Raw genomic sequence first — 12325 nt, 5'->3', positions numbered from 1 at the left:
ATTCACTGCCTATTCCAGTAGTCCTCAAAGTATGGCCCCTGGACCAGTAGCCTCAGCATCACCTAGAATCTGTTCATAATACAAATTCTCAGGCTCTACCTGGGACCCACTGGCTCAGACACTTTGGGGGTGGGCCTAGCAATCTGTGCTTTAGAAAGCCCTCTGGGTGATTCTGATGTTTGCATAAACTTGAGAGCCACTGGCCTATTCAGAGAACAGAGAAATAAAAAGATGTAGACTTCACCTATTACATCACAAAATCAGGTTTTAAACTACCTACTGTAACCCCAACAAGCTCCTCAGGACACTTTTTCAATTGTGTTGATAAAATGGCACAACTACATAAGCAGAGGGATGTCAATACAGATTTTTAAGTCATATTTTTATTTTTAAAATCCATTCCCTAGTATTTACAAGTTTAGTTTGTCATAAAAAACAACTGAATAGCTGCTTGTTGCATAAAATGGGCTTGGCTTCTGAGTGAAAGTGAGCTGACTAATCAAGGGGACTTGGTTGTCTGTGATCCACCTCATGAGACAAGCCAGAGTGACGTGGTTCCCCTCCCCCCATTTAAAAAACTTTTTCTGCTTGAATTATAGGAGATAAAGTATGGAACCTGCACTACTCATTCCAGTTTTGTCTGTATTTAATTACGTAATAAAGTATTTCATTCTCTCGTTTCCCAGACAGCAGCAGCAGTTGATGCTTATGAGCTCCCTATCTCCTTTCAGGTACACTAATAGCATGTTGTCAGTCATAGGAATATCCTACGCCTCCCTGATCTGGCTCAATCAGACACTGTGGATGCCGATTTATCCTTTGTGTGTTCTTGCTGAAGGTAAGAAAAGAGCGACTTGCTCTATTGCTCACTGACAACAGCTCTATTGCTCACTGATATTAAATTACTATTTTTCGTGCTGCTTAGCTGACTCAGTGCCTCTTTCCTGTCATACTTCCCTTGATGCAAAGAAGCAAAGCGTGAAGGAGCAGAGTTAGAGGGGGAAGCAGCTCTGCGTAGTGGACAAAATACTAGATGAGGAATTAGGACATGAGTCTAAGCTCTTGACTTCATTAAAATTTATTCAAATGTTATTTCCACATGAGCTTTGGGTAAATCGTTTAACCGGTCCGTTTACTCATCCAAAGGGGGTTTAACATGTAGTGATTCAGGGATTGTTTTTCCCCCAATTAAAAGATATTTTAAATTATAGCTGACATGCAGTATTAGTTTCAGGTATACAACATGGTGATTCAACATTTATATACCTTACAAAGCGATCGCCGCAAGAAAGTTTGCCACCATTCCTAGTTCTTACAGTATTATTGACTCTATTCCCTATGCTGCACATTACACCCTATGGCTTATATTGTCACTGCAAGTTTGTACTTTTTAATCCCCTGCCCCTCTGGGAACCATCAGCTGTCCTCTGTATCTATGAGTTTGTTTTTTTGTTCATTTTGTTCTTTAGATTCCGCATATACGTGAAATCATACAGTATTTGTTTTGTCTGACTTATTTCACTTAACATAATAGTCTCTAGGTCCCATCCATGCTATCTCAGCTGCCAAGATTTCTTCATTTCTTTTTTTATGGCTGAGTACCGGTACCCAGAAGCCACTGATTGTCTCTTTCTTGCCTCTTTTATCCGTCCCACCTCACCTCCACTCTGCACAGATGTCTGTCATTTCACATGCGTATCTTTTGTTCTCAAATAGGTGGTACACTCTTTGAGAGGAAGAATTTTCTCTCCTCTGTCCTTAGCATTCCTCATAGCTTTCAGTTTGGTACCCTTTCCCTGCCCGCTGCCCAGTGCTAAGGTTTTTCTGAATGGTGTTTATAATTCTCTAGGTGGGAATAGGTTTTCTCAAACCATTTCTCAAACCTTCATCTTGGTTATCATTACAGCTTAGCTTCTGATCCAATAGTGCTGTTATAGTTGGACTTTATTCAAATTTCAATTCCACATTTCATCTTGAAAAGTAGATCAAACGATTAGTTTTGGTTATATATTTTTCTTTTCTTTAACCAAGTGAAATTCTAAGTATCTTAAGACAAACTCTAAATCCGAATAGAGTATTTGTGATGATGTAATTTTATAGAATAGGAATCCATCTTGAACAGCTGAATTACAAGCTGAGAAGAGCCATTCAGTCAGCATTAGCTCATCTAGACACACTTAATACCTTACCTTGGTGAATGTCCTCTTCTCCTTGACTTGTTTAATTGTGCAATTGTTTGACTGATGATGAAATTGTTAGATTCAAGTTTCTCCTTGAAAATGAAATTTAAAGTCTCTACTATTTCCTATGTAAGGAAAGATGTGGCATATTATTTGCATCACCTTAACTATGGAAAGAGGGAAGCAGTATTTTAAAAGGCCTAACAAGGCCTGACATTTGTAATTGAGTTTTACCTGGACACTAGAGAAAAATCCAGTACTGTACTCCCAGTTCAGCACATTTATTCATACTTCACTCATTAAGTTTCACCTCCATTTTATGCTAGACAAACTGATTAAAATTGGTCTGATTGTGTATTGCATTAAAGAATTTATTTTCCAATTATAGTTGACATACAATATTATATTAGTTTCAGGTATACAACATAGTGATCAGACATTTATATACCTTATGTAGTGATCACCACAATAGGCCTAGTACCCATCTGAAAACAAACATAATTATTACAATATTGTCTGTATTCCCTATGCTGTATGTTCATCACGTCCTCATGACTACTTTTATAACTGGCAATTCGTTCTTCTTAATCCCTCTCACCTTTCCCCCCATCACCCCACCCCCCTCTCATCTGGCAGGCATCAGTTTGTTCTGTGTATCTGTGTGTGTGTGTTTTGTATACCTGAAACTAATATTGCATGTCTGTCTCTGACTTACGTCACTTAGTGTAATACCCTCTAGGTCCATTCATGTTGTTGCAAATGGCAAGATTTCATTCTTTTTAAATGGCTGAATAATATTCCCTTGTATATATGTACAAAATCTCTATTCACTTGTCTTTTGGACACCTAGGTTGCTTCCGTCTTGGTTGGCTGTTGTAAATAATGTTGCAATGAACATATGAGTGGATATATCTTTTTGAATTTGTTTCGGATTTCTTTGGATAAATACAAGGAAGAGTAACTGCTGGGTCACTGAGTCCATTTTTAATTTTTTGAGGCGCCTCCGCGCTGCTTTCCACAGTGGCCGCACTAATTTGCAGTTCCACCAGCAGTGCACAGGGTTCCCTTTTCTCCACAGCCTCGCTAACCCTTATTTGTGGATTTGATAACAGCCATTCTGACAGGTGTGAGGTGGTATCTCATTGTGGTATTTGCATTTCCCTCATGATTAGTGATGTTAAGCATCATTTCATGTGTCTGTTCGCCATCTGCATGTCCTCTTTGGAGAACTGTCTATACATGTCCTCTGCCCATTTTTAAATGGGATTATTTATTTTTTTGATGATAAGCTGTATGAGTTCTTTATATATTGTGGGTATTAACCCCTTATCAGATATATCATTTGCAAATGTATCTTCCCATTCAGTAGGTTGCCCTTTGGCTTTGTTGATGGTTATCTTTGCAGTGCAGAAGCTTATTAGTTTGATGTAGTCCCATTGGTTTATTGCTCTTTTGTTGTCTTTGCCCTAGAAGATATATCTAAATATTGCTAAGACTAATGTCAAAGAGTCTATTGCCTATGTTTTCTTCTAGGAGTTTTATGGTTTCCAGTCTTATATTAAGCCTTTAATCCATTTTGTTTTTGTATATGGTGTAAGAAAGTGCTCTGGTTTCATTTTGTACATCTGTCTGTCTAGCTTTCCATCATCATTTATTGAAGAGATTGTCTTTCTTGCCTTCTTTGTTATATGCTAATTGACCATATAAATGTGGACTTATTTCTGGGCTCTCTATTCTGTTCAATTTATCTATGTGTCTGCATTTTTTTTTAATGCCAGTATCATGCTGTTTGATCACTGTAACCTTATAGTAGTGTGATACCTCCACTATAGCCTATAGTAGTGCGATACCTTCAATTGTGTTCTTCTTTCTCAATATTGCTTTGGCTATTTGGGGTTTTTTTTGGTCCCATATAAATTTTAGGATTATTTCTTCCAGTCTTGTGAAAAATGTCACTGATATTTTGGTAAGGATTGCATAAAATCTGTAGATTGCTCTGGGAAATATGGACATTTTAACTATGTTAATCCTTCCTATCCATGAGCACAGTGCATGCTTCCACTTGCTTGTGTCATCTTCAGTTTCTCTGAGCAATGTCTAACAGGTTTCTGAGTACAGGTCTGTTACATCCTTGGTTAAATTTGTTCCTAGATATTTTATTCTTTTTGATGCAATAGTAAGAGAGTTTTCTTACTTTCTCTTTCTGATAGTTTGGTATTGGTGTATAAAAACAACCAATTTCTGAGAATTAATTTTGTATCCTGCAACTTCACTGAATTCCTTTATTAGTTCTAATCGTTTTTTGGTGGATTCTTTAGGGTTCTCAATATATAGTATCATGTCCTCTGCAAATAATGAGTTTTACTTCTTTCCAATTTGGATGCTTCTTTTTCTTGTCTGATTGTGTGGCTAGGACTTGTAATACTGTATCAAATATAAGTGGTGAGAGTGGACATCCTTTCCTTGATCCTGATCTTAAAGAAAAAGCTTTCAGCTTTTCACTGTTGAGTATTATGTCAGCTGTAGTTTGTCATATATGGCCTTTATTATGTTGAGGTATGTTTCCTCTGTCCCCTCTTTGCTGAGAGTTTTTACCATGAATAGATGTTGGATTTTGTCAAATGCATTTTCTGCATCTATCAATATGATATGATTTTTATCTTTCAGTGTTTATGCATCATGTTAACTGATTTACAGATACTGAACCAGCCTTGCATCCCATGAATAAATCCCACTTGGTCATGGTGTATGGTGCTTTTAATATATATTGCTGAATTTGATTTGCTACCATTTTGTTGAGGATTTTAGCATCTATGTTCATCAGGGATATTAGCCTGTAATTTTCTTTTTTTGTGGTATCTTTGTCTGGTTTTGGTATCAGGGTAATGCTGGGCTCATAAAATGAGTTCAGGAGCGATCTCTCCTCTTCAATTTTTAGTAGTAGTAGTTTGAGAAAGATAGGCATTAATTATTCTTTGACTGTTTGGTAGAACTCACCTGTGAAGCCAGAACTTTTGTTTCTTGGTTGTTGTTTTTTTAATTAGTGATTCAATTTTATTAGTACTTGTCTATTCAGATTTCCTATTTCTTCCTGATTCAATCTTAGAAGACTGTTTCTAGAAATTTACTTCTAGATTGTCCAATTTGTTGGTATATAATTGGTTTTAACATTTTCTTATAATCCTTTGTATTTCTGTGGTTTCCATCATTTCTCTTTCATTTCTAGTTTTAGTTATTTGGACCTCTTTTTTTTTTAGAGTCTGGTAAAAGGTTTATCAATTTTGTTTATCTTTTCAAAGAATTGGCTCTTGGTGTCATTGATATTTTCTATTTTTTTTAAGTGTTATTTCCCCTCTGATTTTTATTATTTCCTTCCTTCTGTTCATTTTGGGCTTTGTTAAGGTTAGACTGTTTGAGATTTTTGGTAGGCATATAAATCTCTCTCTTAAAACTGCTTTTGCTGTGTCCCACAGATTTTGGGTCACTGTGTTTACATTCTCAATGTTTTAAGCTATCTTTTGATTTTCTACTTGATCTCATTAACTCATTCATTATTTAGTAACATGTTGTTTAGCCTTCATGTGTTTGTGGGATTTTTTCAATTTTTCTTCTAATTGATTTCTAATTTCATACTTTTTGCTCAGAGAAGATGCTTGATGGGATTTCTAATTCTTAAATTTATTGAGACTTGTGTTGTGGCTAACGAGGTCTATCCTGGAAAATGTTCCACTGCGCTTGAAAAGAATGTATATTCTGTTTTATGAATGAAATGTCCTATAATATCTATTAAGTTAACCTGTTCTAATGTTTCATTTAAGGTCACTTTCCTTGCTGATTTTCTCTGATCTGTCCATTGATGTTAAGTGGGGTGTTAATGTCCCCTACGATTACTGTATTACTGTCGATCTCTCCCTTATGTCTGTCAATATTTGCATTATATATTTAGGTGCACCTACATTGGGTGTGTAGATGTTTACAAGAGCTATGTCCTCTTGTTGGATTGATCCATTTATCATTATAAACTGTTCTTCTTTGTCCCTTATTACAGCCTTTGTCTTAGTCTTTTTGTCTGATATAATTATTGCTATCCCAGCCTTTTTTGTTTCTATTTGCATAAAATGTCTTTTTCCATTTCTTTACTTTGTCTCTGTCTTTTGATCTGAAGTATAGGCAGCATGTGTGGAGGTCTTATTTTATCTGTTCAGCTACGGTTGCTTTTAGAATACATTCTAAAATAGCATTTTTTCCTGACACTCCCATGTTTGTTTTTGTCATTTTTCTATCTTTTATGTGTATGTATTCCTTAATTTATTATTGTATTTTAATATTGTATTTATATATTGTATTTATATATTGTACAATATATTGTATTGTATCCTGTGATTGGGTGTATTCTTCATACTAGCTTTATAATAGGTTGATCCACTACCTTTACTAAGTATTTGCCTTTGCCAGTTGAAATTTTTCATTTCCCTTATTTTCTTATTTTTACTTTTGGCCTTTTCTTTTCTACTTAAAGAAATGCTTTTAACATTTCTTGTAACGCGGGTTTAGTGATGAACTCCCTTTAGCTTTTGCTTGTCTGGGAAACTTTCTCTCTTTTGATTCTAAATTATTAACCTGTTGGGTAATCTTGGTTGTACATTTCCCCCCTTTCATCACTTTGAATATTTTGTGCCATTTCCTTCTGGCCTAAAAATTTTCTGTTGAAAAATCTGCTAGCTCTCCTATGGGAGCAACCTTGTATATAACTAGCTACATTTATGTTGGTACTTTTAAGATTCTCTGTCTTTAACCTTTGGCATTTTAATCATGATTTATCTTGGTGTTGGCATCTTTGGGACTTTTTGTGCTTCCTGGATTTGTATATTTCCTTCACCAGGTGAAGGAAACTTTCATTATTTCTTCAAGTAGGTTTTCAGTCCCTTTCTCTCTCCCTTCTTTCTGGGACCCCTCTGATGTGAATGTTGGTGTGCTTGATTTGTCCCTGAGGTCCCTTAAACTATCATCATCTTTGAAAGTTCTTTTTTCTTTTTGATCTTGTGATTGGGTGTGTTCTACTACCTTGTCTTCCATATAGCTGATTCAGTCCTCTCATTCATCTAATCTGATGTTTATTAGCTCCAGTATAGTTTTCATTTCACTTATTGTATTCTTCAGTTCTAAATGGTGCTTTAAAAAATCTTTTCTATTTCTTTGTTGAAGTTCTCTATCTGGTAAATTGCTTGTTTCCATTTCATTTAGCTCCTTTCCTGGAGTTTTGTCCTGTTCTTTCATTTTGGCTGACACTGTTTGTTTTTAATTAATTGGGGTAACATTGGTTAATAACATTATATAAATTTCGGGTGTGCTACTTAATATGACATCTGTATACTCAATTGTGTGCTCACCACCCAAAGTGTAGCCTCCTTCCATCACCATATATTTGACCCCAGTCAACCCCCCACCCCCTCTGGTAAGTACCATTCTGTTGTCTGTATCTATGAGTATGGCTTTTTTTGTTTTATATCTCACAAATGAGTAAATCACATTTGTCATTTTGCGTCTGACTTCTTTCACTTAGCACAGTATTCTCAAGATTGTTACAAATGGCAGTATTTCACCTTTTATGAATGAACAGTATTCCATCGTATAAATGTACCAAATCTTTAATCACCCATCAAAGGACGCTTAGGTTGTTTCCCTGTCTTGACTATTGTGAATAATGCTGCAATGAATGTACGGATACATATATCATTACCAATACATGTTTTTAAATTTTTTGGGTAGATTCCCAGAAGAGGGATTGCTCTGTGATATGGTAGCTCTTTTTCCATAGTGATCGCACCAATTTACATTCCCACCAGCAGTGTCTGAACTTTCCTTTTCTACTAACACTTATTTGTCTTATTGATAACAGCCATTATAACAGGTATGCCATGGTATCTCATTGTAGTTTTGATTAGCATTCTCCTTATAACTAGTGATGTTGAACATCACTAATAAATGGGATTATTTTCTTAATTTCTCCTCCTGCTTGTTAGTGTATAGAAACATGACAAATTTCTGTACATTAACTTAGTATCCTGCTACTTTACTGAATTCATCGATTCTATTTTTCAATGGATTCTTTAAGGTTTTCTATATGTATTATGTAATCTGCAAATAGTGAGTTTTTCTTCTTCCTTTCCAACTTGGATGCCTTTTTTTCTTGTCAGCAAGATTGCTGCGGCTAGGACTTTCAATACTATATTGAATAACAGTGGTGAGAGTGAGCCTACTTGTCTTTCCTTCTGATCATAGAGGAAAAACTTTCAAATTTTCACTGTCATGTTAGCTGTGGCCTTGTCATATGAAGTCGTTTTCATTTTGAGGTAAGTTACTTTTTTACCCACTTTGAGATTTTTTTCATAAACGGATGTTGGATTTTGTCAAATTCATTTTCTTCATCTATTGAGATGATCATATGATCTTTATCTTTGGTTTTGTTAATGTGATACGGAACCTTTCATTCCTGGTATGAATCCCACTTGATCATGGTGTATAATCTTGATTCAGCTGGCCAAAAGTTTGAGAATTTTTGCATGCATTTCATCAGGGTTATTGGTCTGTAATTCTTTTTTGCACAATGTTTTCATCTGGTTTTAATATTAGTAATGCTGTGCTTGCAGAATGATTTTGGAAGCATTCCTTCCTCTTTTGGTAGGGCAACCATATGTGCTGGTGCTGCAGCACCCTACTAGTTCTGTACTTTCTCCAGGTGCAGCAGCCCCCACTACCTCTGCACTTTCTCCGGACAGGTCAGTCCTGCATGCAGGCTTTATAATGCTTGGCTAGTTCTGCACTCTCTGGGTGGGGGAGCCCAGTGGATGCATGTAGCAGGGCCCTACAGTGTTTGCTAGATTAATTTCTGGGTGGAGGGGCCCTGTGCATGCACACAATGGCACCCTTCTGTTCCTGCTGGAGCTGAGAACCTGCTACAGCAGCCCTACAGGTTGGCCAGAGAGCCTGGATAGAGCTCCCCACCCTCTCTCCAAGGGCCAGGAAAACAAACAATAGTGCTCCCTGGTTCCTCCAGTCCTAGAAAGTTCCCCCAGCTCCTGGATAGCTCTCTCAGTTCCCCAACCTTCTCTATGTGGTCTCTCATTTGTTGTACAGAAGCTGTGCAAGTGGTCCTCAGCTGCCAGGAAAAATTGTTCTAAATGTAGGTGTACATTCTATGTGTTCTTCGGAGGGGGTAAGCTCGGCATCCTCCTGTGAGGCCATCTTGGACCTTCTTCCGAAGCCAGTTACTTGATTGCAGAACTTTTCAGAATCTCTACTATACTAATGTGTGTTGTGCAACTCCAAGAGGGAAATATATGCAGCATTTTCTATATTTGTTCATCTATCACCCACCCCTATTTGTGGCTAAGGGGACAGGTATATTGAGATACCATTTGAAGAAATATTGTAAACTATTAGATGGACAAAACTTCAGGTCACACCGCTGTAATGGCCTTGTCAGTTTAATCATTCAGATTTCTATATCAAACTAGCTTTAGCTAAAGTATTCATAAATCGTCACAAAACTCATCAAATTCAAGATATCTTTTCACTGTGCAGATATAATATACACATACACACACCTAAGGAATCACAGCGGTGTCTCTGCTTAACTTCTCTTTTCTTTAAACAGCATTCGCCATCTATCAGTCGCTGCCTTATTTTGAATCATTTGGCACTTATTCCACAAAGCTGCCCTTTGACTTATCCATCTATTTCCCATATGTGCTGAAAATATATCTCATGATGCTCTTTATAGGTAAGTGGCTTTTCTATTTTGTTTTTGCATTCTTTCTGTGCTTTTTGGTTTGTGCTGCCATCAACCTTAAAGGAAAGGTATATAAACATAGGGAAGACCAAAGAGGAAGCCTGGTACAATGAATTAGACCCTGTTAGTAAAGCATCTAGAAATTGATCTTTAAAAAAAGTATTATAAACAAGAGATGAAACAGAACAGTTTTACTTGCAGAAAATGTAACTGCATTATGTACGAAATATAGAAGTTTTGACCATAGACACAAGTATCAAAAACAACCAGCCTTATCTATTTAGTTTTCCGTTTCTTTCCTAGCAGGCAAAAAAATGTATGTAACAAAAAGTTAAGTTGAAAAAATTTCATCAATTTTTACCCAGGAAATTGGGAAAAAGATTTCCATTATTAAATTTTATCTTCCCCAGCTCTAACCATCACAAATCCCCAAGTTAGTGATTTCCTCTAGAAAGTAACAACTGTCAAATATATAAGACCACCACATAAAAGAGAAGACAGATGTGAGGCACTAGGGGAAGTGGAGAGTGCTCCCTTAAAGGGAAAAGTGAATTCCTTGCAATGAGCAAAATAGTGAGGTGGAAGGGGTTTGCTTTACTGTCCTTCCTGCTGAAAATCTTTAAGCATTTCTTCTTTGAATCTTCCTTGCAAGTGTCCCATCTCTGGTCTCCAGGCAGCGCTATATTTTAAAACTATGGTTCTTTCCAAAGAAATGGTTAATCAAACTTACTTACCATTTACCATTTCCTTCTTCATGTTAGGTATGTATTTTACCTACAGTCATCTTTACTCAGAAAGAAGAGACGTCCTCAGAGTCCTTCCCATTAAAAAGAAGAAAATGTGAGGCACAGCATTCTGATGTGACATAAGGAAAACAGGCTTGTGGATTCTGCTGCAGTAAACACAACACAGGAAGCACTCTGGTGGGAAAATACCTAGCGTTTGACAAAAATCCATGACATGAAATGACTGTACTCCTCCCGATGCTGTTCACATCACAGCACCGAATAAGACTGCTGTGGAGAATTCACTTTATCACTCAGCAAAAGTCTACTAACATATACAAGTAAAACACAGACGCACATGTAACAGCAGAGTCCTGAGCTTTTCCTTTGTCAAACAGGCTAAATACAAAGCGACGACGACCTTCTTCCAAACATCTGCGTGCAGCTCGATGCGTTTTATTTTACCGCAGTGCGCTTTTCAAGGAACACTCTCATTCTGGCCTCAGCTTTTGCTTCAATAAACAGGTTAGTCAGCTGCATACACAAGCCTGTGTTTGCTCAAGAAACACTTATTTTGTGCCTGCAGTGTGCCAGTCACAGGTCAACATGACAAAGCCTTTGCCAGGCTTCCTGCAAACAAGTTTGTTATTAAGGAATGTGCCACATTTCACTGAAGTCCCTAAGAGAGTTAACTTTTTTTTTCTTTACCTTACTCTGCCTATGTTGAGCAAATTGTCCCATAGAAGAATCTGTTTCCTCCACTATTTGAAGTCGCTGTAACATCCATATCTAAATGTTTCTCTGGAGAAGCTTACATTTGTTTAAATTTATATACAAAGAACACAGTTACACTTTATTATGCTGAAGTATTAAAGTGATTTAAATAAAAATTATCTCTCCTTTCCCCACCATCTTCCTTTTGTTTATTTTTGCTTTGAAACTCTGGTCAGATAACCTTTACTTTCTTCTTCTGGATCTCATATTGACTTGGTACTTTTCTCCAGGTTGTTTATTCAAAGTAATTCCAGGGAGCAATGGTCGCAGAATTAAAAGCAGAGTTTAGAATGCAGATTCCTGGGCTGCACTAATGGTCTCTTGAATCAGAGACTTTAGTAATGGACCCGGGAACCTGCATTTTGACAGGCCCCGCAAATGAGCCAACATACAATATAGTTCTCAGTTTTCAGAAGGAAGATGATGGCATTTATTTTTTCTTATGCTTATCTAGTTTTTAAACATACAAAATAGATTAATTATAAATTCCTGTCTTTGCTAAGGGTAACTGGTGTTTTAAATCTTGTTTTAACAAAGGTTAGTCAAGTCTATGTGAAAATCAATTTGTAAAAATATCCCTTAATTCATAAGATACACGTAGGTGTCCACTGTACTCACTTGGTGGCGTTCAGCTGAACCATGGGTCCTGGGAGGGAGAGTGTAGCCTGGAGGTGAGGACACTGGTCTCGATTTGAAGTCCAGCTGCGATGTTTCCTCACCGAATGACTCCCCAGGGCCAGTTTCCTCAGCAGTCCAAGGTGGCTGTGCAGAGCAATGGAGTATGATGAAGGAAACCTTTGTAAAGGTAAAGGGCTCTACAGGAGGAGAACATTTATAACACGGTTCCTGGATGC

The 12325-nt window shown here is 37.0% G+C and overlaps 1 protein-coding gene across 2 annotated transcripts in view; it reads left to right on the top strand.

Annotated features, from left to right (window-relative positions):
* Positions 1-11590, top strand: part of HACD4 (3-hydroxyacyl-CoA dehydratase 4) — a 29229-nt gene extending 17639 nt beyond the window's left edge. For both annotated transcript variants that reach the window (XM_081150978.1, XM_081150977.1), the window contains exons 5-7: positions 732-838; positions 9838-9963; positions 10734-11590. In XM_081150978.1, coding sequence (XP_081007104.1) covers positions 732-838; positions 9838-9963; positions 10734-10816 — 316 coding nt within the window. In that variant the 3' untranslated portion in view covers positions 10817-11590. The remainder of the gene's footprint in view (positions 1-731; positions 839-9837; positions 9964-10733) is intronic.
* Positions 11591-12325: the final 735 nt, after the last annotated feature.

This window comes from Miniopterus schreibersii (assembly GCF_964146895.1).
Source record: "Miniopterus schreibersii genome assembly, chromosome: 11".
Lineage (NCBI taxonomy): Eukaryota > Metazoa > Chordata > Mammalia > Chiroptera > Miniopteridae > Miniopterus > Miniopterus schreibersii.
The sequence above is the reverse complement of the archived record's forward strand: the minus strand, read 5'-3'. Positions and strand labels throughout refer to the sequence as shown.